Source organism: Balaenoptera physalus, assembly GCF_965194825.1.
Source record: "Balaenoptera physalus genome assembly, chromosome: 12".
In the NCBI taxonomy this organism is placed as follows: Eukaryota; Metazoa; Chordata; class Mammalia; order Artiodactyla; family Balaenopteridae; genus Balaenoptera; species Balaenoptera physalus.
In genome coordinates, this window is record NC_138897.1 from 5,089,945 (window position 1) to 5,114,334 (window position 24,390).

General features: G+C 46.3%; 1 protein-coding gene and 1 long non-coding RNA gene across 9 annotated transcripts in view; one reads left to right on the forward strand and one right to left on the reverse strand.

Annotated features, from left to right (window-relative positions):
- The window catches only part of FBXO15 (F-box protein 15), a 310,107-nt gene that overhangs the window by 161,793 nt on the left and 123,924 nt on the right, over nucleotides 1-24,390 (forward strand). The window contains exon 9 of one of the 8 annotated variants that reach the window (XM_082415912.1): nucleotides 14,301-18,788. The exons of the other annotated variants lie outside the window; for them this stretch is intronic. Coding sequence (XP_082272038.1) covers nucleotides 14,301-14,587 — 287 coding nt within the window. The 3' untranslated portion in view covers nucleotides 14,588-18,788. Of the gene's footprint in view, nucleotides 1-14,300; nucleotides 18,789-24,390 lie in introns of those variants that run through there. 8 annotated transcript variants of the gene reach the window in all.
- The window catches only part of LOC309639131, a 253,725-nt gene that overhangs the window by 5,483 nt on the left and 223,852 nt on the right, over nucleotides 1-24,390 (reverse strand). The gene's annotated exons all lie outside the window — the stretch shown is intronic.

A 24,390-nucleotide genomic window follows, 5' to 3' on the forward strand; every position in this document is an offset into this window, starting at 1 on the left:
GGGCTGGGAAACCCCCTCTGTGGAGTCAGTCTTGTGTCACGACTCTCTGTTCTCCCATCAGCATTGTTCTATGGGTCTGAACTGCAGCACGTTGGTCTCTTGGATTAATTTTAAATAAATTAGTAATCAGAATCGACTCCCTTCCCCTGGCATGCAGTTGTAGACACAGCCTACTCCACCTTTGATCTAACTTAATGTACATCTGTTTGTTGTTGATTAATTCCTGAGTTTCCATCTCATCTGTCTTCCTTTCGGTTTTCCCTCCTGTGTATTTGCAAAGCTGAAGATAAATGTAGTAATTGGCCTTCTGTCTTCTGCCTCACAGTTTATATGTTGTTGTAGACCCACAAAGGTTTAAAGATGCATTTTTCCTTGAAATATGAAACATTAAATGAATCTGTTAGACGGTTTTATTAGGAAGGCTATCCCAACTCAGGTGTCATTGGCCATGGAATAAATAGCATCTACGTATCAAGAAACAGAAAAGTCGGAAAGCTTCCTTTTGACTTTGTCCACTGGAGTATAAACGTGGTGGGCGTGGGCAGCCTTGTCTGAAAACTCTACCTGCCATGGAGCTGGTTTCATGTTGGTGTTAAATCCGGGTTCATGGAGCTTGAGGTGTGTTATTCTTAGAAAGTTGTGGAGGGAAGTTCTGGAATTCAAATGTAGACTGTTCTACCCAATGGTTTTGAATAAAACAATTACCATAAATTCTGACCCACGGCTCCTAAATACAGTGGTATCTTGTAATGCCTGAAAATAAACATTTGGTTTTTCTTCTTGTATCCTGGTTGAAAATGATAAGATTCTTTCCAATTGTTTCTTTGTTCTAACAGTGCCTAAAATATGTTCTAGCTACCCCCCCATTACTAAACATCTGTCTTTAGGTGAAAAAGAAATGCATGTGCGGGGGTGAGGGGAGATGGTCCCTCGGGCCTTTCCTCTCTCATCACCTGGCTGCCACGGGCGGTTTTCTGCTCTTTCTCAGGAACGTGAGCCGTTCATCACAGAGGCCACGTGAGTGTGCGTGGCTTAGTGCAAGTCCACCGCCCCGTAATGAAAATAACCCAGCGCGTCTTCCTGAAGCGTCACCGGGAGTGTGAGGGATGGCAGCGAGCAAGAGGTAGGTCTCAGAAGGCATCGTTTCAAGAGCCCTGATTAAGCTTTAAACCTTGTCGACCGGTCAGTGCTCAGAACCGGGACTGACCACAGCAAGACCCGAGACAAAGGGCTGTTCAGAACAGAACTGAAGGGCAGGAAGCACTGTGTTTTGGAAAAGATGGACGTGCAAAGGCAGGCATTCAAACCTTCCGCCTAGAAAACACTGGCGGGACTAAAGAAACAGCAACATAGGGTGAGGATGCATTGACGCGGACTGTAGAGAAGGTTCCAGCCGCAGGCTCAAAACTCAGCATCCTTCTCACCTCGGGCAGACAGGCCAGCCGGGGAGAGGACGCCAGGCCTGGTGCACAGGTGCCTCCCGGGAAGGCAAGTCTGGCGGGGGACGCCTGTGACAATGCTCCTGGCACGTCACGGCCAGGGAAACCCCTGGAGGGGCCGGCGGGGCGCCCTGCCCCTGCGCTACTGGGTGCATTAGCTTAGTCTTTCTTTGCTGCTGTGCGGGGCTGGGAAAGCAAAGTCAGACCCAGTCAAACATCATGCAGGCAGGGTTTTGTCAGGTGCCATTCCTTACTGATCTGGGCTCTCCCCAATGTGGAGGAACTCTTTCCCGAATAAGGGAGCTGCTCTAATTCAGAACGGGGAAGGCAGGTGCCTTTGCTCTGTGGGCCCAGAGCGACTGGTGCAGGCAGGTGGCCCAGGTGGGCCCCGGTAAGTGGATATTCCTTAAATATTTGCTCAGTAGTGGACAGCTGTCTCCTTTCTTATGCAAAAAATTTGTATGTTCCTCTTTTCATAGTCAAAAGAAGAGATTCACTATATCGGCCTGAACATAGAGCTTTAACCTAATTAAAATTGCCCTTCATTTCATATTTTTCCTTTCACTTATAGCTGCCTTATGCTGGTTTTTCACACTTATGAAGACTAGAAGCATCTTAAGTAGATGCAGTGACCTAGCAGTTCAGGTGGTCTAGAGAAGAGCTGACCGATGCAACTGGCTTGGGTTTTGTTTTACTTTTTCGAAATTTTATTGGGATATAATTGATATTAAAAACCTCATATATTTAACACATACAATTTGATGAGTTTGGACAGATGCATAAGTCGTGAAACCATCACCACAGTCAAGGTGATAGACATTCCCATCACCTCTAGGTTTCCTTATGTCTGGTTCTTCGGGGCCCAAGTCAGGGCTGAAGCTGGGGTGTTTTCAGGGCTCCAGGCCCCGTATCTCTTGCCATTAGTACAGCAGCCTGAGCTTCTAGAGACTTACAGACTCTGGAGCTTCTGCGTTATGGGTTCTCTTAAGCCTCGTCAGTGCTCACGGGGGACGCCTGCCCAGGGGACAAATGTCCAAGTGGAGACTCAGGAGGTGTGGCACGTGGATTCCTAAATGGCCATAGTTCCAGCTCTTTCATGTAACTAATCACAGTTTCTCTTTCTATAATGCTCAGTAAATGGGTTCCTCACCTTCTCTAACAGTGACAATGAGCCACAGTAAGTGTGCACAGTTTCGGGACTTGTACATGCCCTCTGAGTGGCGGTAGTCAGGAAACAGTGGAATCTCGGAGGCCCCTCCTCCCAGGCTGAAGAGCAGTGTTTCCTGATGCAGAGTGAACTGTCCCCTCTTACTCGGCCAGGACAGGCTGCAGGCAAGGGCAGAGCTCCTGATGGCTGAATTCTTTCCGGTCCTGCTATGGTCTGCCATCCCCAGCCTGGCGGATCCCGAGCTCTCGGCAGAGTTTCTGCTGAGAAGACGGCTCCTGGCGGGTGCTGTCCCGTGCCTGGTGCTTGGGCGTCCTGCAGTGTGACTTGGGCGGGAACAAATCCATCATCCAAGCCGAACTTGCTAGAGGGCTGTCTGCAAGGGCCTTGAGCGACCTCGGAGCTACCCCAGTTTCCCAAGCTGCACATGACATTCACTGCCCTCCATACCCGGCCGTGTGCGAGGATGAAGAGAAGCACAGCTCTCTGAGTTAACGAGAGAAAAGACCACGTTTTCCAGTTCTTTTGAATCCCTTAGATTAAAGCGCTATTATCAGGCTTGTTTAAGGATCCAAGGAAAAAACAGTTTAAATTCGTGCAGCGTTTTCACGTAGCCACTTTGGTCTTTGCAGTCAGTTTGTGTATCGCTGTCCCCACTCTGCAGATGACAGTTAAAGCCCGGAGAGATTATGCCTTGACAAAAGCAAGTGACATCACAAGGCTGGTGGGTCCTAGGGGAGTTAGAATAGAAAACAGATCTTCTCTGACCTCCGAGGATGGACTGTGGCCGGCCTGCCTGGGGCCCGGGGTAGCAGTGGGGTCCAGCTAGGGTAGAGGGTTGATGTCTCGGACAGACTGGGATGCAGATACGGGATACCAAGGTCAGAGTCAAGCACTTACAGTCAGAACCAAAGGAAGTGAGGGGTGGGCAAGGTGAGTCAGGGTGGTGCGTGTGGAGCACGGTAGATGGAGCCCTGGATAATTCCTGCCACTGGCCTGCCAATGCTGGGCGGGTGGGTGCCCCCTCTACTCGGAAGTTTGATGCTGGGTACCCTGTCTCCCAGCTCAGCCTCCTGGTGTGTGACCCATGCTGCTTCTTTCGATATGGTAATAAATCCATGAAATGATTATGTTTTATTGTCATTAAGGCTCTAAGTATGGATCGTAAGTTTTCTTCCTCCTGGAGTTTACTTATTTATTTTTTAAAATATGAACTGCGCAGGTCCATGAGTTTGAATTAGCTGAAGATAGTTCTGAATTTTTAATAAGTGGCTTTTCATAAGTAAAAAAAAAAATGAATTTCATAACTCAGCTGGTAATCTTTTCACTCTCTTCAAAATGGCATTTGAATTTGGCAGGAAAGGAATACTGCTATTGCCGAGGTTTCAAAAGAAGATCCTCTTGAGATATAGGCTGACTTTAAAAAAAAAGTTCTCCATCGAAGAAATACTCCTCTTTTTATTTCAGAGAGATAATTTTGAAGGAAGCTAAGCAATCATTTGAAAATGACAAAACTTTTTTTCCCAGGTCCTGCCCTACTCTGTTAAAAAAAAATCGTTCTGTGTCAGATTCTGATCACAGACGTGGCTATTCCACTAGGGAGTGGAAATCAGAACCGCAAAGGAGTGGAGGTCAGATGGACCACCTGCTTAATTTCATGGATGGGAAAGTGAAATTCTGCAAGACTCTCCTCAGGCCACACAGCTGGCTCGCATAGAACTGGGTTGGAATCCAGTTTCTTCCAGCCCAGCGCTTTTCTCCGTATGACCCAATGCCTCCACACATCCTGCCCTTTGGTCAGTACCTTGAAAGAAAACATTTCTAAAGCTCTGGTCACTACTCATCAGTAGATACGATTTATTTTTGTTGATGACTCATTAAGGACAATGGAGTGAAACAGAGCTATCAAAATGTCATTTTATATATTTATATGTAGTCAAGACTTTGGTGCTATATTTTTAAATAGATGAAACTCTATTTTGTTTTAATGCAAACATTTCTTTTAACTGCTAAAGGCATCAGTCTACCCATTTATTCAGTAAGCCCTTATTGGACACCTGCTATGTGACCCTGTGTACCTGGGGACACTAGGGTGACGTGGATGGAGTTCTTGCCTCGAGGACCTCATGTCTCATAGCTGTAGTCATCGTCATTGTGGCCCCAAGACCCTCTCAGTGTCTATGAGGTCAAAACTAATTTCATCATGATAGTAAGGTGATATTTGCCCTTTTCACTCTTATTTTCTCATGAGGATATGCTGGAGTTTTCCAGAGGTTACGTGACATGTGATTTGCATCAGACTGAATGTAAGCAGATCTGAGAATATAGCTCCCTTCTGTCAGGCCAGGCATTAAAGAGTTTTGCGAAATGTAAAAGCAATGCTGCCTTTCTCACTATATTTTTTGAAAATAGTTATTTTTCATAAAAGCACATTGATCTTGTGTTTTAGTCTGTTTGGGCTGCCATAGCAAAACACCACAGACTGGGTGCCTTATAAACAACAGACATTTGTTTCTCACTGTTCTGGAGGCTGGACATCCAAGGTAAAGGCAGCAGCCTGGTCGAGTTCCGGTGGAGACATCTTCCTGCTTCACAGCCGGTGCTCTTCCTGTGTCCTCACATGGCGGGAGAGGTGATGGGCCTCTCTGGGGTCCCTTTGTAAGGGCACCGATCCCATTCATGAGGGCCCCACCCTCACAACCTAATCACATCCCAAATCCTCACCTCCTAACACCAGGGCTGCCTTCTCGGGACGCCTCCTCTGTCCTGCGGTCCTGATGTTTCTAAGTCCCTTATTCCCTCTCCGCCCCTTCAGTCCAGGAGTGGAAACAGCTCTGCAGTTACCTGCCCCAGGTACTTCGATGCTTTTCATAAAGACTGAGGACTCTCACCCACCGCGGGCTGCCGGCTGACATCACCGTTTTACTTTTTCCCTGTTGACCACGTTCTTGAAGGCTCCCGAGCCCTGGTGGTGACCTGCTGTTGAACAGCCGGCGTGAGACCTGCCTTGGGTTTTGGTGGCAGGTCTGATGTTCTCAGTTGTGCACCGCCCACAATCCAACATCCTCCAAACTGTTGCCAGGAAACAAAATAATTGCCAGAATGAGAGACCCCAGGAGAGGAAGTATTGCATATGATGCACACATACACACATACACACACAGACACACACACCACACACACAGGCACACACATAGACACACACCCAGGCATGGGATGTACACAGACACACACTCACACACACACACACACGCACATGGCCCTTCGTAGCTCTTTCTTTCTATTGATAGATCGATATAGTACTGGAATGGTCTGCACATCTCAAGGTACTATTAAACATGGTGTGTGTATTTTGCCTAGAGAAGAACGGCCCTCAGAGTTTCAATACTATGAATTTGGTGTGCTCTGTTTAATACTAGTCTCATCAGGCAATCAGAAATAAAATGTTTCTGTGGTACATTATATTTGGGAGACATGCCAACTTGATGACTTCTTAAAGATTTACTGTGTATCCTAGTAATTAATAGGCTCTGAGGAAACTTCTAGTAAAGAAACCTGTTTAACGTTATGTAATTATATTCTAATCAGACCTCAATTGCTGAGTTTTGATCATTGGTAAGTTTAGTTATTAACACAACAGATATTTAGTTGAGGGCTTGTCACGTCTTCCCGACCCAGGGATACAGCTGTGACCAAGACAGATAAGCAGTCTATGCGCGCATAAGTTTATATCATCCAACCTTTATTTTTTTATTTTTTCCCCAAGTAACAGCAATTAATATCCCATAGGACATGTGCTGCATGCCACACACTCTGGGAAACACAGCTTTAAGTGGATGAGCTCCCAAGCAAAGTGTGCGCTTTCATGAGGTTGGTTCCAGCCGTGGTTTGAGATGCACAAAATTAGAATTAGGATCTTCTGGATAGTGAATGACGTGAGAGTTCCTGGATAAAGCAGAGAGCAAACGTCTCTCCTTGTCTGACTTTATCGGCACATTCTCAGTGCCCCTGGGATGTAGGCGTGGGAGGGCCGTGCACGTGGCCCGGGGACCTGAGGTCACGCTTGCTGTCCATCTTGTGTGATCCAGATTCGCTCAGTGCGCCTCGTGCCCTGAGACCCCACAGCAGTCCTGTGGCGAGTGGACCTCAGGGTTAGGGAAAGACCCCTTGTGCCTCATTGGTTCTGTGGGGCTGGTTTCCCTTCACTGACCTTCACTGTGCACTGAGCTGCCTGCTAATGAGCAATGGCTTACTCTCCTTTTGCTTCCTCTGTTGCCATCTCTGCATTTATTTCCTGTTCCCACTTCACTGGATACAAATCCACACCTTCATCTGAGCACGGAGACCACATCCAGATCAGGCTCTAGAAATAAGTTTACTATGACCATTCGTTAGAATGTCCCAGTTTAATTTTTTTTTTTCAAACAAGTTTCCCTTCTGTCTCTCTCCGCTGTCCCGATCTTGTTGGTTTGCCCGGAAAGCCGTATTATGCCCCAGAGCTGTTGAGGCCGGCTACGGACTGTCCCAGTAGCAGTCTGTGAAGCTGCCTCCTGTTTCAGGAAGTCCTCCTCTGGGTGCTTATTGCTGCAGGCGAACTTCAAATGTCCTCTGCCCTGCAAATCCCTCACGTTAACTGAATGCAAATGTCACTTCTACAGTTTCAATCACACCTCAAATGCTGTGCCAGAAATTAATATGCTGGCGCTCCAGATGACCAGCATTTTGAAAAGTGTTCATGCGTTCTCTGGACGGTGACTACGTGTCTAATATCCAATTAAATAATAGGGACTTTTGCTGGTAATGATAAGAGACAAACACGGCCGTAATTACCCAGAGACGAATGGGTGATGCGTGACTCCAAAGTACGAAATCCAACACCGAGTGAAATTTTATACCTCTACTAAATTACTCCCGGAACCAGAGTTTGGTTTTGGGATCCTATAATTATATATTCACAATGTACACTTGTCCCTAAAGGGTTGTACCTTTAATACATGCAATATTTCCAAGACATGTATTTTTTTCAGGAACCATTTGGACAGTCTAGTGGAAGAGTTGATTTAGTATGTAATTAGGAATGAAGTTTCCAAATTAGATTGAGACCAGGTTCTGCATCTGGGAAATAGGAATTAGGGGTGGTGCCAGATCTTCCCCTAGTGTCTTTGATTGCCCTTCAAAATCCTGAAAGTTTCAGAATTAGCATCAGCGTACCTGTGAACGGTGTCTGTTAAAGTGATGGAGTGTTGAAGACGTGGCTGTCTTTCCCTCTTAGGACACACAGGTTGTTGACCCACCAGTGATCAATTTCCACGCTTCCCCACCCCCAGCATCCTTCAGAGCCACAACTACCCTACATTGTGGGGTAACGTGGGGTAGATGAGGATCAGGTTGGGTTTCAGAGTCTTCGGGACCATTTCTGACCTTGTGACGCATCAGAGCATCAGAGGAAGAGCTACCACGTTGTCCATTCTGCTCAGCTGGTCAAATGTTCTTGGCATTTATATCGATGGTGTGTTTTTCCATATCACAGTACCTTTTAAGAACCCCTTTTAATTAATCCCCCCACCCTTCACCATGCCAATACTCATTCCATCCAGGGGGGCCTTTTGATGGTTTCCTTCAAGAATCCCACTCTGGGCTCTTACCTTCCTCTTCTTTGCTCTTGGCATTTTGTGAAACACACATTCAGTGAACTCCAAAGTTCTCAGATTGTCACAGGCTTTCCTGATATCTTAGCACCAAGCATACCGCTTAAACCCACATGTGTACTATCAGAATGCCATATTCATGGGGCAGGATAAGGCAAGTAAGAAAGTTCCATCTGTATGGCAAACAGGGGAAAGATAACGACTTCTAGTTCCCATGTTGTGAAGATGCCCAAACACCAATTGGAGGCAGAATACAGATGTTCCTGTCTTTTAATTTAAAAATAGCCAAAGTCAGAGAACAGGATATCCATCGTGATGAGTCTGCCCTCTAGCTGTAAGGGTGGGGCCCCCAAGACAGCAAGTTAGGGGTCTGCTGACTTTGATGTTTTCTACATGTTTCCAGGTAGTGAGCAGTAACATCCCGTAACACTGAACCGAAAGTGCTTTGTGTTTATTTTGGAGATGTCAAGGAGGGCAGGATGCTGAAATAAAACTAGTCCCCATTCTACGTCTGGAAGGCTAAATGTTGACAATCAGAAAGTCAGTGAGCAAAACCCCCTGGGGCCTATAAGGGAAAAGAAAAATATAATAGAGAATCCGTTTTGTGCCAGGCTTTATGCTAGATGCTTTGGAAACATTTTGGTATCTAACCCTTATAACTGCATTGTCAGTCCAATCTTGTGTATCAGGACTTGGAAGATCTGTGAGGTGAGGCATCTTTGCCCTGTGCCACGTGGTTCATGCAGAGAAGAGCTGGGAGTGGGGTGTGGGTCCACCAGGCTAATTTTCTGTACAACAGTGACTACACCTGATACTTGGAGAGTGTTTGGCAGTTTACAAGATTCTTTTACATGGTTTTCTACACAGTCTGAGATGGGAGGGAGGGTTCCAGACCCAGGGCTTGGCTCAGGGCGTGGAGCTCTGTGGGCATGTAAAGGGCGACCTAATCAGATTTTATATTTTTCTTTCCTTCAGTAATCACCCCTCCCTCCAGAAATTAGAACTGAGGGAAGAGGATGGAGGCAGTGCTTACAATTGGGACTCTATTGGGGAGGTACCTAGTTGAGCCGAAGTAGCTATTACCAGTATTAGAATAAAAGAAACTAACACCCGATGCCTACCTATGTGGAGGGCCTGCCCCGTGCATAGCTGCACGCGAGGAGCTCGGTCTGTTGCTTATGCCTCCACCGCCATCCCTCAGAGCTGACAAAACCGAGGCTGGGAATCGTGCAGCGCACGCGGATTAAAAAGAGCAGAGGCATTCGCTTTGCAACGTGACCTCAGCTTTTCTCATCCTGCTTTATTCCTCTTTGAACCTTGTATTGTATCTTGAGCTTCTGTCACCTAAATGCTTTTCGTTAACACATGTAAGAGGTTCTCTTCACTGAGGTATCACTGACGTGGAACGTTATGTCAGTTTCAGGTGTGCAACATGATGACTCGATATTTGTGTATATTGTGAAGGGATCACCACACTAAATCCAGTGTAGCATCCATCACACACAGGGTTACACATCTTTTTCTTGTGATGAAAACTTTTAAGAGCCACTCTTTTAGCAGCTTTCAAATATACAACAGCATATGGGTAACTGTAGTCTCCATGCTGTCCAGAACACTCCCAGGACCTGTTTTATGACTGGATGTTTGTACCTTTTGACCCTTTTCATGCATTTCACCCCCCCTTCCGCCTCCCACCCCCTGCCTCTGTCCTCTGCTCGTGATTTTTCGAGGATAGAGATGAAATCTTTCGCTTCTTTGTATCACCTACAGTGCGTAGCATAGTACTTTGCACGTAGAAAGGACACAATAAATAGTTCTTGATTCTATTTGTAAAGGACACTTTTAAGTCCAAAGAGCGTGCTTCTGTTTAGTCTTATAACGTCCAGGCTAACTTTTTTTCTTTTTATTAATTAATTAATTAATTTATTTTTGGCTGTGTTGGGTCTTCGTTTCTGTGCGAGGGCTTTCTCTAGTTGCGGCAAGCGGGGGCCACTCTTCATCGCGGTGCGCGGGCCTCTCACCGTCGCGGCCTCTCTTGTTGCGGAGCACAGGCTCCAGACGCGCGGGCTCAGTAGTTGTGGCTCACGGGCCTAGTTGCTCCGTGGCATGTGGGATCTTCCCAGACCAGGGCTCAAACCCGTGTCCCCTGCATTGGCAGGCAGATTCTCAACCACTGCGCCGCCAGGGAGGCCCCAGGCTAAGTTTTTTATTTAAGAATACTTTTTTGATTACAGCCCTAAGCACGTAGAGGTTAATTCACTGAGCCTTGTTTCCAGGAATGAAATACGAGACTTAAGGCATGCCGATTGAGTTTCGAGTACCCGTGGTTCTCATCAAAAAATTCTTGAAGAGCTTTGAGATCAGACACATAAGCAAAACCACAACGCACACATAGGACGATTGATTTTCTTTTATTGTAAAGAGTTTTGGACTCGTGAAGCTATGCAGAATTGCTTGCCACTTTTTTGAGGCAGACTGTCTCTGACCTTGTCCTGTTCGGAAACACCATGACGCTGGTTTAAAATCAAAGAGGGGCCAGTGGTGGGTATATTTCAGGAACCCTGAAAAGTGCAAAATATTTTCCTCCTCATCTTCAGTCAAGGAGTACTTACCATCGACGTGTTGCAAGTTTATTTATGGAGAACAGATTATGAGAGTCGGTACTGTTTTGTCAAAGCCTTGTGTGATGCCTCTCTGACGGGGCCTGCGCGTGGTGATTGATTTCAGCCACGGTGCGTGGTACGTGGCCTGATGTGCAGTCACTGCCCAGCGACTCATCTGAGCCCTGGCAGAGCACTTGGAGCTGTTGTGCACAGCAAGTACTCAGCACATTTAATGTGCTTTACCAACAGTTGTTATTCTTCCCCACTACAAAATAAACTTAACTGCTCCAAGATTTCAACACAAACATATTTCTAACAACTTTTTCCCTTTTCCTTCAATATTTACTTTATCTCCTGGCATCAATTTTATTCAGTTCCAGAATATATATATTTCTTTTTTTTAGTTGTTAGAAGTTTAAGTGTGTTTTTAAAAAGGGAGAAGATAAAGGCAGGCATTTTATCTCTCTGGTGCTGTTTTCCTTCTGTGTCCAGCGGTTTTCCACGCACCGTTGGCAGGCAGTGAGATGTGGCCTGAACTCCAAGGAACACTGGGCTCACGTTGTAATTCTGCCATGTACTAGACATATGACCTTGAGCCTGGCATTCAGCCTTTGTGGGTTTCCAATTTTGTAAAATCAGGACAATGACGTAATAATATTTACTCTAATATTATCTAATAGATGATTATACTATTACCCGATAGATGATTATATATCCTTTTGAAGTCTATAAGGAGCAATGCAAATACAAGGGTATTTGTTTCAATTGGCTTTCCTTTCCATGTTCTGTGCCTTCTGAATATTTTTGAGATTGATTTTGTGTTTACTTCTTTCAGTCTTTCTCCGGGAAAGCCCTTTGCTCGCCTCTTGACGCATCTCCTTGCGTTTGTGGTTTGGATCTACTACCCATTTCCGTCTCTGAACATTTGGGGGACCTTTTCATTCCCATTCTCCCCTCCTCTTCCTTCTCCAACCTCTCCTCCTCCTCATTCCCACCCTGTTGCTTTCTCCCCACTCCAGACTATTGTCTGCCTCTTTCCCATCACACTATTTTCTTCTGTCATCCTCTTGTTTCTTCCTTCTCTCAGCCTCTGTTTTGCAAGTACCAGAAATATCTAAAATTCTAAGGTCAATTCATTCTCCCCCATGGAGGCACTCATCTGCGTGTTCCTGAAGCTTCGGTCCCTGTGCATTTGTCCTGTGCCAGCTCATCTGCCCACAGGGCTTGACTGGTCCCTCCGTGCCAGTGGTGTCCAGACATGTCCAAGCCCAGGGTCGCCTCCACAGCTGCAGACCTGGCCACTCCCCTGCCTCCACACGCCTCCACGGGAATGGCTTGCTGGCACTTCCAGCTCCACGCGCCCTAGCTGACCTCTGCTTCTTCTTGTCCAAAGCCTCCTCCCAAAGACCAACACCTAAGGGTACCTCTCGCCTCCCCCCTCCCGGGACGCAATTCCTCTGCCTCTCCCCAGGGTCTGCTCGCTGCCCCTCAAGCTCCCTGCCACTGCTTCTGCCCACACCCTCACCATCTCTTGACTCAATAATAGCCCTGGGCTCTCTGGTCCCCGGAGCCGCTTCAGTATCAGACGTTCTCCTCGGCTCCTGCCAGAGCCGACATCGCAAAACCCAGCTCTGCTTCTCCCCACCCCCTACCGGAGAGCCTACAAGAGCTTCCTATTTCCTGGAGCAGAGCTCCGTGGCCAGGGCCCTCCAGCTCCCCAGGCCCTAGAGGAGAAAGCGAGTGTGCATGTGTGTCTGACCGTTTTTTCTAGGCGCAGGGACCAGAGCTTCTTGTGAGGTCATCAGAGCGCTCTGGCCTCCCCCGAAGATTGACGATCTCCAGTGCCTTCCCATCGACCGGAAGGGCTTCCTCCACACGCCTCCTATTACGTCCCAGTCTCATCTCTGCCATCCCCACCTCATACTCAGTGTTTCCAGCACATTCTTTCTCATTTTGCCTCGTACATGCTGTTCTGTTTAGAGAAATCCTCGTCCTTGAGTAACTTTCTTTTGTCCTATGAGGCTTAACTCTAATCGTTCCTCCGGGAAGACCTCACCCGCGCCTCCAGCTTTGGTCGCCGTATCCCTTGCCGCTCCCCGGGTTCACTCGCCCCGCCCCGCTGCGCACCTGTTCACACCTCCGGCCGGCGCTCACCTGCGTCCCCGCGCACGCGCTCGGTGGGGAGACCTTGGCACGGGGGCGCGTCCTGTGGCTTGGTTCTCAGTGCGCAGCACAGGGTAGTAGCTCGTAACTGTTCTCAGAGCGAGAAGCTTCATATCCCGGGACCGTGCCCTCCTCGTAAGGAAATGTACTTTGGGGAAAGCGGCTAGAAAGGTCTGCCCCGTGGGGTTCGCCTCAGAAGAGCTGGTCAGGGCGCGGGCTCCCGGGTCACGCGAGGTGCTGTTTGCTTAGGGAGCCCTTGACGGACGTTGTCTCTGGTGAGGTTTGGTTTGAGGGCTCTTTTCGAGGAAACTAGCTAGTTGTTACCTCGCTGGGGGCGCGCCTTACGTCTTAAGGACTGTCGCATGTCCCTTAATTCACGTAATTAGCTAACCATGACACCACACACACACACACACACACACACACACGCACACACACACACGCACTGGAGAAGGGCTCTGGGGTAGGTGCAGTGGTTGTCACCCCAGCATTAACTTGCTGCTTCTTACACTTCTCCCGGGCCTAGTAGAGTGAAAGCACTCAGCCCAAGGGTTCAGTCCGTCCTGGATGTGGCGACACTGGGGCGACAGGGAAGCCCTCTGGCGGAAGGGACAGGCGGCTGCATCTCTGCCCCGCCCCCCCGACTGTGGATGCGCACCCCTTTCCTGGAGGGTACACCTGTGGACTTGATCACATCAACAAGCAGGATACGTGTGCCTCTGTGTGCGCGTATGTGCGTGTGCACACCCGCATATAGCAGGCGTCACGTTATGCCTCTGTTGTAAGTGGCCTTTGTGGCCTGCAGGGCACTCATATTACAGTGTTACTCAGTGATCCTCCCAACAACCTTTGCTGTGAGCTGGAATAATTACCATCACTTTATACAAGAGTAGAATAGCGGCTGAGGAGGATTCTGACTTGCCCGAGGTCGTATAGCTTCTGAGTGGGCAAGTGGGATTTGAATTCCTGTCTTCCGCCTCTAAACCTGTCACGAAGGACTTGTCCGTTGCACCCTATGAATTTTTCAAGAATGACCCTCTGCTCCAGGTCACACAGTCGGTGTCTGCAGAGATGAAAGCAGGCTTCAGATGCTTTACTCTGGTAGGCAAAAGGCTGCGTTCCAGACTGGGCACTGAAACGTTTAGCTCTCAAATAATACCCCAATGTGCCTCAGTGTTGAACCAGAGGGGCTCAATTAGAATAGAGTTAGAAAAATTAGCAGATCAGGTGAAGTCTGAGACAGTTCATTCTGTAAGTCCTCACGGTGCTGTGACATTTGCAGGTGCCATTTACAGTGAGTCGGGGGGGTGTCATCTGATACCTCATCCCTCCACCCGCCACCCGCTGCATTCTCCTGTTCCACCACTAACTACTGTCATCAGCCAGCCAAGGAAGGAGTTGGGGACATCTATCCAGTGGCCCTGCAAATGGAGGGCCGCCCTTTATCCAGTGGAGAGTGAACAAGGTGGTAGAAGACAAGGTTACCGGGGTGAAGAATATTTATGGTCCATCCTTTCCTCATGCGAAGTGAAACTTCTACTCTCAGGAGTGGATTTTAACATCAAATAGCATCAAGACTGACTTTTTTCCTGTGATGGTGTGCTTAGCTTCTGTCAGTAAATAACATGAACATGCAGTGATTGCGCCGGCATGGAAAATAATTTACTGAGAACTGCTGAGCATGACTATTGAATACAATGAATCAATTAAACAGCAGTCACCAACGAAAGCCACATTATGTGATGGTATTGGTGGGTCTGATTTGGATGTACTCTCCACCCTATTTCAAACAAGATTCTAGTGCCGTTATGACATGACTTTCTGTATCTTTTTCTAGGCAATTAATGGCTCTCTGAGAATTCCCCTCAAATGGATGATCGCCATCTGTCTGCTTGTGGTAGAACCACTTTCATGAATTCTGATTTATTTTCAGGGTTATTAGTAGTTCTGTGTGTCCTCTGACTAGGGTTGCATTGGTCTAATGGGTAGCCTTTCTGCACTGCTGTCTTTGATAGGAAACCAGAGAAAGTTTCATTTATTTCTGTGCATTCGCAGAGCTGATGCTAAGAAAGGCTGCAGTGAAAGAAGATCCAATCTCATAAACTCAGCAATTCTAAGAGAAAATAAGAGGAGCATTCTTTCAAGGCTATCTGTAATCACCACTACACCTGAAAAAACAGACTGCATTTTCTGAACAGCATTAAATTCTGACAGCTGCAGAAGTCACACACATTTATTCTTGCCTCACATCAAGATTTAGTGGACAGGTTTACTGCAGCCATCATGTTGAGTTGATAAAGTAAGAGAGGGGAAAAAAAGGAAAACATGTTCCCTACTTTTAAAGCTTGAAAGGTAGTGGCTTAAAAGATGCGTGCACCCCCTTATGTTTTACACGGTTCATGGAAAAAGCAGTGCCTCAAGTTATACTCATGTTGTCAGGGTGATTCCATGAGAGGTTTTTCTTCATCCCATGGCTGTAGGTCTATCCACATGTACAGGGACCATTGAGGCCTCCTGGGACCATTGCTCCAGAAGCTACAGGTCTTAAGAGATGTGTACTCGAGGTATTTCCCCATTGGCAATACTGTCCGTCATTGTTTAGTGGGCTTTGACACCAGAGACTTTAACTCCAGAGTGGATGCACTCGTGGCTTTAGCAAAAGGGTGTGGGCGTGGAACAGAACACATCAAGTAGGCAGATGTGGATTGAGAAGAAGGAGAAGAGAATCGAATACGAACAGAAATGCTGAAGAAGAAGCCTGAAGTGGGACCTAAAAAGTCTTCTAGAAATTTTTGCTTTTGTCTAGTTAGTTTCTTGTCCCACTTTGCAATCAATGACTTTGAGTGAAGGACATGTGACACATTTTATCTGTCAGAGCATTGGTTCTTAGTGACTTTGTGGCCTCGTTTGGCATCATCGTCTCTTAGAAAAGCCACGTGGCTACTGTGTGCCTGGGGAAGCCCAGAGCAGCGTCCCCTTTTGCTGGGACACCAGAAGGTTTAAGTGGCTCCCTGCCTGTGGCATGTGCAGCGTCCTGTGGGGCTTTGGAGTCTTCTAGTTTGGGGCTGTGTGAGGAGCTAAGAATGGTTACTTGCCCTCAAAAATGTTCTTTTGGAAAACTCTTCTGCCATTGCTATTCTCATGAGAAGTCCAGGAGGTTTGATTTTTTTCTTCCAGTAACTGTGACTTTTCCCTTAATATTGAATTGGAGCTGGCATTATTAATGTTTTGGAATTATAAGAAATTTTAATGGTTATAAGTGTTAATTCCAAAAGAAAAATGATGAGCTAGCTGCTTATTGTAAAAAGAAAAATAAAGTGAGAATAATATTTATTTTCTACAAGCACAACCAAAAGGAATGAAGGAATGTTAAACCCACGTGATGTTTTGACACACCTCATTCCTCAAACCCCACGTAACCGTTCACTGTAGAATTCACAGCTGCTGTTCACATTGACAAGAGCTAGTGAAATTAGAATTATTCCTGAATCTCACTGTCTTTCAACCTGCATCAAAATAGTTAACTATAAATCACCCTTGGCCACATCACCGAAGCAGGGGGGAAGCCTTTTATTTCATAGATTTCTGTAAATAAGTTACTTATAAAAATGCAAAAAAAGAGAGATGTGCTCCTGTCAAGGCTTTCGGCAAAAACCTGTGGCAGTTGGGAGAACCAAGTGAAGCCAGATTTAATGTCCCCATTAAAGTGTTTGAAATTTTTATTCATGTAAGAAAAATGCCTCTGCTTAAAGATAGTTTGAGGCAATAAACAGCAATATGGACAAAACTCTGAATTTAAAGTAGGTTTTGAAGAGACTACTTTCCACAGGCAACTTTGGCAGCATCTTGGAAGAACCCCCAAGAGTTCATTTTAAAATTTATAAAAGCATACTGGGTTTCAAGTTCGTGAATTCAGCCAGGAGGGACAGTTGATCTTCAGGAGGAGATGTAAGTATGGAACAACAGCCATCCTGTGGTGAGACTGGAACCTCTCAATGGGGCATGAGGCAGTCAGTCTTGTCCACAGACCCTAGAAGTGACGTGGAAAGCCTGGGAAAGCATGAGGGACAGCCTGTCACATGGGGCGGGGGTGGTGCGTGGGAGAAGGAGCAATGAAGAGCCAAGGGAAAAGCAGAGACCAGGGAAAAGCAATAGCAGCAAGACTTGGGACTCTAAAACACGGGCACCTGCAGTGTGGACTTCTGTAACTATGAGGAAAGCCAAAGAGTAGAACTAGAATGATGGAATCAAGGCATGAGAAAAGAAGGAAGGCTTTCAACTAAAGTACCATTTCCAGTTTCAAAGCATGTGGGAGAAGCTGTCCAGCTGCATCCAGCTCAGAGCATGCCTGAGGCGCTGTCCAGCAAGACCCTGTGTGCTAGGATATTCAGCAAATCAACGGTATAAATCCAAGACACACATTTTTTGGCACCTCAGATTTGTAAACATAAGACCCTGGTGCTTTACTTTAGCTTACTCCTTGCAGAACTAGCTGGAGAGGAGCCAGCCCTGCCAGAGGGACCTGATGTGGAGTCTACCTGGTTGGAAAAACAAAACAAAACAAGACGTATTTGAGTAAATTATCCCAAACCATGACTTACAGAGTCCACGTTGACAGTTTGCCTCTAACTCTGATGAGTTTACAGGAAATTGTATGGGTGTTTTGGAATTTCTTTGGTAGTAGGTTTCAATAGCATGTGGGAAGTAATGTAAACGAACAGCTCAGAGACACAAGACAAGAGTAGTAAATATTTAAAACAACCACCTCTAATACTGTTGAAATTTCTGAGAGGCTACTCACAAATTCTTAATTGCTGAATTCAAAAGTCCCTTATTGGCCCGTATTCTACTCAGCTTCTGAGATGCATTCAATATTGTTGCATATTAAATACAGACATCCTCCAGTGTTTTGCCTGTGACTCTCTTCTGACTCTCCCTCGGTGATTCCCTTTGAAGACATCATTTTTTTCAATTTTCTGTCTCTACACCTCCCCAGATATCTACACTTCTCGTTCTGCTCTCCATGCTAAGCTTTGATCAAGTCTTCAGTCACTCGTTATCATGTCCTTGTTGAGAACCTAAACATCTAGAGAAAGTGCTCAGCAGAGAGATGCTGTATTTGGAGTGTAAGAAGGAATTGGTTAAGCGAAGAGGCGTGGGGATGGCATAGCTGGTAGAAGGACACACACATGAAAACTTGGAGGCCTGGACTGGTATACTGCCTGTGTGCCTGGAGCATGTGTACTGAGGGAGGTTCTGCAGGTAGGAAGGGGGTGCAATCTAGAGGTAGGTGGGATTTACTCAGACATGACCCTGCATGCCCTTGTAAGGGACTGGGGTTTTATCATGAGGTTATAGGGAATTGTTGAGGGATTTTAATGAGAGTTATGATATGTTTAGGTTTGCCTTTTAGAAGAATTACTTTGGTGGCAGAGAGGAGAATGGACTGAAAGGGGTTCATACTGGAACCAGTTAGAAGGTACCACAGAATCCAGGTGAGAGGTGTTGAAAAGCCCAAGCTGAGATGCTGGCAGAATAGGTTAAAGGTAGCAATTTAGAGTGGTATTTAGGAGAGTGAATTGGAAGGGATTTATCATCAAATGGGCTTAGGTGTGGCAAGGGAGATGGAGGGGTCTAGAGTGACCATCAGAATTCTGACAGGAAATTGATAAGATGGTTACACTTCTCATCAAGAAAAGGAAAGCACAATGGAAGTGGATACTGAGGAAGAGATGATAAGTACAGATCATCCTCAATGGCTCTCTCTCTCTCTCTCCCGATGTCTCGGAGGGAATCTCATAAGAAATAGTATAAGTTTAGTATAAGGAAGATCACTGATGGAACATAATTCTTGTCTCTGCACCAAAAAAGGATTCTACAAGCATAATCTGTCTCTGTCTCCATCTCTCTTTCTGTCTCTCAACACACACACACACACACACACACTCACACACACACACTCACACATACAGACACACTCGCACACACACACAGTCACACACACAGACACACACTCACATACTCGCACACACACACTCAGACACACTCAGACACACACACTTACTTGTGCACACACACACGCTTGAGAAGAAACAATCAGATTCAGTTATAGTTTCAATGACAGGTCCTTGAGACAAGTCGAAGTGGAGCTGTGTGTGTGTTTTTAATGGGTCTTGCAGAGACTATCTGGGATGCCCACATTCTTCCTTGTGTGTGGAGATGCTCTCTGTGGCATTGGCAGTTTTGAGCGGGTGAGTAATTTTGTAGGTCTGCTGTTTACATCAGTGATTTTGCTGTCCCAGGCTCCAAGAACTTTGGGTACAGAATGTCTTATGAAGTTATTGTTTTTAAAAGGTCTGACATCAGATCAGTCCTTTCTGGAAGGAGAGCCTTCAAAATAGGGAGTTCAGTTGAAATTATTTTCAGCTGGCTAAATCCTTGATATTTTGGTGAATTTCCATTAACACATTTTTTGTTTCCCACAAGTCTATACATATGACGTCCTCACAATTCTATATTTTAACAAGGTCTCCATTGACTTATTGACATAGAATTATTGTCAATGATTTCTTAGCAAGCGGTTTCCAGACACGTCACACTCCTGATGGCTGGGACTGGATGTGCCCCACTTTGTGGGTGCCCCTTGCCCCCCTCAGGTGCCATGGCTTCCAGAGCCAGGTGATGCCCAGGGTGGGGCTGGCCAACTCAGGCCAGGCTGGACACCATTCTTGCTTCGTGAATATTACGTTCCTGCTATTGAACTCTGATGTACATTAGTTTGCCCATCTTGTCATTGCCCTGTTGACTCACCTTGAGCATGAAGACGACTAGAACCCCAGAGCATTGCCATATATGTTGCTTTTGACTCACATTTCTCTCCATCCAATGAATTTTAATTCCAGCAGCTGGACTTGACACTGAACTATGACTTGGGGCATGGTTCCAGCTTGTGGTTTATAAAAATAGCATGACATAAAATATAAGACATAATAATAAATATAAATATATAATTTATTACATTAAATTTTATCCAACATTTAGCATACTATATATTTAACACATGCATTCTGTTAAATTAAATATAAATAATAATAAATATAAAATAAGCAGAAATAAAGTAACACACTCCAGCACACACGTGCATATGTGTGTATGTGTGTGTGTGTGTGTGTGTGTGTGTGTGTGTTTGGCAGAGAGCAGGTTTTGATGAGAAGGGTGCCAGCACATTTTTCTCTGGGTGAGTCAAGGCAGGAAGGCTTATCTGAGATGCTGATCTGAGGCAGGAGCTTTGCTGGGAAAGGCGGTGCTGCTTAGAGCCCAGCCCTGGGCTCCTGGGTCAGCCACACGCACTGTGTGAGCACAGGTTGCCCAGAGCGGGAGCTGGAGCGTGGAGGGGGGCAGGAAGGAAGGGGCACTTGCGAAGAGCGAGTGTAGGAGTGGGGAGCCCAGCGCTAAGGCAGAGGCTTGGCAGGAGAAAGCCCAGGGTCAGGTTCAGACTCAGCTACCCTCTAGTCCTGGGACATCCCACAGCTATCGAAGCCCTGACTCTCAGTCCCCTCACTGGTAAAATGGGAACAGTTGTCCACTGCGAAGCATGGCTGCAGGGGTGAGAGACCCCCCGTGCACACTGCCCCACCCACGGCAGGGTTTACTGTCACGTGGTGTCTGAGAGTTGGCTCTCGGGAGATACATATCCTGGTGTGAGACCCCCTTACCAGCTACCCGCCTCGGGAAGCCCCCTCCCTGCACTGCATTTGCCCATCTGTAGACCAGGGGTGATCACGTGCTTCCATTGCAAGGGAACAGTGCCTGCAGCATGCCCTGCAAAATGCCATGTGCAAAGTAAGCACTGGGAAAATGTTGATCATTGTTAAGACGTGTTAGTGATTGGTACTATTTTCCTGTTTCCAGTATTGCTTCTGACCTGTCTCAGGGCTAAAGGATGTTTTTAATAAGTAAAAAGTTCTAGAGATGTTTGTTTTAGTTTTTTAAGTTATGCCAACACTTTAGGGGACTTCCCTGGCGGTCCAGCGGTTAAGACTCCGTGCTTCCACTGCGGGGGACGTGGGTTCAATCCCTGGTCAGGGAGCTAAGTAAGACCCCACATGCAGTGCAGCGCGGCCAAAAGAAAAAAAACAGTTACGCTAATACTTTAACCTAAAAAAAGGCAACTTATAGAGCAAAGAGTCAATCACATCCTACAATCATTTTAGTAGAAGATCCTGCAAACAAATCCAAGTGTATTGTGAGTCTGAAAAGTGAGTTACGTGGAAAGTACTATATACTGCTGTCAATTGTATTCCAAAGAGGACAGGCTTTGTTGGGCCCCGGGGCTCCCATGAGACACAGCTTCTTTCAAACCCAGCACTGACCCACCCCCACTGGATGGAGTAGAGGCTTCCTTTGTCTCGAGGGGGTAAGCTGCTGTCAGGAGCCGTCACACCACGTCAGCCAGCACCCGCTGTAAACCAGAAAGACCCCTTACACTCTCTGTAACTTTGTGGTTCTATCCCAGTGCCGTATTGGGGAGGTACTGCACGTTGCGTGTGATCTTGCTGCTGTGGTTTCAGAGACTGCTGACAGCTGTGGCTTCAGTGTTTTTAATTTCCTCTTGTCTCAGTAGTTTTGCTCTGAAGCTCAGCCAGGGAACAGGCCTCACATTCGTGCATCTGTATCTTTCCCAGGCCACCAAAGGCTCTCAAGTGACTCAATGTCAGAAACCTGCTTGCATCCGGGATGGCGATCGGGAGATTAAGATCAGTTGTTGAATAAAGTAGGAAAGGAGTCTGGCTCAGGACCTGAGACTTTATCTTTCACTCATTGTCAAATTCTTAGGTTGTGTCTGTTGTACGTCGGGTGCTGAACTATGTGAGGGAGACGATAATAAATCAGACCTTCTTCCTTCCCTCAAGGCGCTTACATCCTGGTTGGACAGAGAGACAGATAGTAAAAGGCAGCGATGGAGCAAAGTCAGGTGCTGTGGAAACCTGTATGAGGGCCCTTAGTCCAGACTATATGGGGAATGGGTACCCAGAGGGGGTTTGGGGCTGAGATGAGTTCCAGATGCGAACAGCGGGGGGAGGAATTCCTGCAGCGGGAAGAGTATATTCAAAGGCCTGGAGAAATTGGTGTGTTTGGAGAAATTGTACAGAGTCCAGTATGTCTGGAGCGTGGATCTCAAGCAACGGGAGGTGGTGAAATACAGCCTTCTGGAAAAGGAGGGAGGGTTTCCTCATGATGGCTTTAAAAGTTAGCTGAGAGTGTTTGGTCCTGTAGGCTGATGGGGACACATTGAAGAGTTTTTAATCAGGGATATAACGAGCAGACATTTGCAAGGCCCTCTTCCAGAATTCACTCAAGAGACCAAATTACAGATCTGAAGATTGCTTGATGAGCAGAAAATTGGAGCAAAGGAGCCGAATGATCTGAAGAAACGTTCTCAACCAAGTAGGTTAACTGGAGGGTTGGCACCTCCACCGTCCGGGGATCGTCTGTTTTAAAGAACTGATCCAGTCGTGCAAAATCCTTCCCAGTGATCAAGAGCAGCCTCGTTTTGGATAATCCCAACCTCCCAGGCCTGTGCATCACCACGTTCCTGCTCCCAAGCTTAATGCTTATTTCACATCCCTTGCTTGTTAGATTGACTTTTTCCCAATGCGCCCTTAGGCTCCGGTCATTAGCAAGACACTCAGATTTTGTTTCTTTGGGCAGGTTGCCAAGGGAACGGCAGCCACAGAGAATGAGCCCCTGTCCTCTCCCTTGGGGATGGACCCTGTTTGTGACCAGCAGCTCCCAGTGCACTGGTGACCACCCGTGGATTAGCAATAAGAACAACCGAAAAAAAAAAAAAAAATACTGGTCGAGAACCAGCCTGGGAATTGAGAGACTTAAAACGAGACATAGGAGCACATAGATGTTATTTCTTATCTCCCACTTACTGGTTGACTTGGGTGAACGATGACATTTATCTGAGCTTTACTTTTCTCATATAAAATGTAATTAATGGGGCTTTCCTCACATGGTTGCTGAGAAGACTAGATGAGCTAACGATTTGGAAAATGCTTTGTAAACTTGCTTTAGGAAGAGTAAAATCAAAGCATGTATTAGAGTGCTTATATTTTTACAAAACACATTCACCTGCACTTTTTAAATGTAATCCTCAAAATAATCTTTTATTTTTTTAATACATAAGAAAACGGAGACTCCAGAAATGAATTGCCTTGGTCATGATCCAGGAGCTGTGAAGGTGGAAGCAGAATTGCCTGTTCTCCCAGTTTCTAGACCAGCACTCTCACTAACACACCATTCAGGTTCTTCTTACCACAAACCAAAGACTCATTTCACTGGCTTCCACCTCTCAATCAGAACCCTATGTACTTTTCTCCCTTGGAATTGGAAATGCAGACACTTAATTATCACTTTGGATTGCTTGAAATTATAGGACTATAGATTTACTGGCACGTGTTTCTGAGGAAAATCATATTCTAAACCCTGAAATAATCATCTCCATTTCTTTCATATTCAAGATGAACATAGGGACTCTGGCACCACTTGTTATAAACTCACAGTATTTCCTAGGACGACTTGCAAGTTTTGAAAGCAACCCTTATGGACATAGGGGGTGGATTGTTAGAGCGTACTTCTCCATGCAACCAGTTAGGTTTTAACTGCTGCCTCCCCAAGTCATTAGGAAGAGTTTGGGGGGCCTTGCCTACGGCCACTTGGTAATAGTGGGATGTGACCTCCTGCGGATGACCACATTTGGGGGAGGTATTGGGTATAGGGCCCATAATGGAATGACAGATGGTGATTTCAGAAATTCTTTAGGAAACGCTAATTTTCTTTAAAAGCAACATAATCTATTCTCCCACAGTTCTGGAGGCCAGAAGTTTGGTATCCAGGTGTTGAAAGGACTGTGCTCCCTCTGAAGGCTTTAGGGAAGAACCCTTCCTTCCCTCTTGCTAGCTTCTGCTGGTTACCAGCCATCCTAGGTACCTCTGGGCTGCATCCTTCCCACCTCTGCCTCTGTCTTCATATGGTGTCCTACCCTGTGTGTCTGCTTGGACTCTCCCTCTCCTTCCTCTTACGTGACACCAATCATTAGATTTAGGGCCCACCCTAGTCTGGTATAACTTCGTCTTAACTAATTACATTTACAAAGACCCTACCTCCAAATAAGGTCACATTCTGAGGTCCCAGGTGGACACGAATTTGGGGGGACGCTGTTACCCACTGTAATCTCCATTTATAAAGCAGAAGAAAATATAAGGAACATTTCAAGCAAGAATCTTGTAGATAAATAATTTCGAAGGTTAATATGATTTTCATTCATTCCTAGTAAGACCTCCACGTTTGTACCTGCCAAATATACT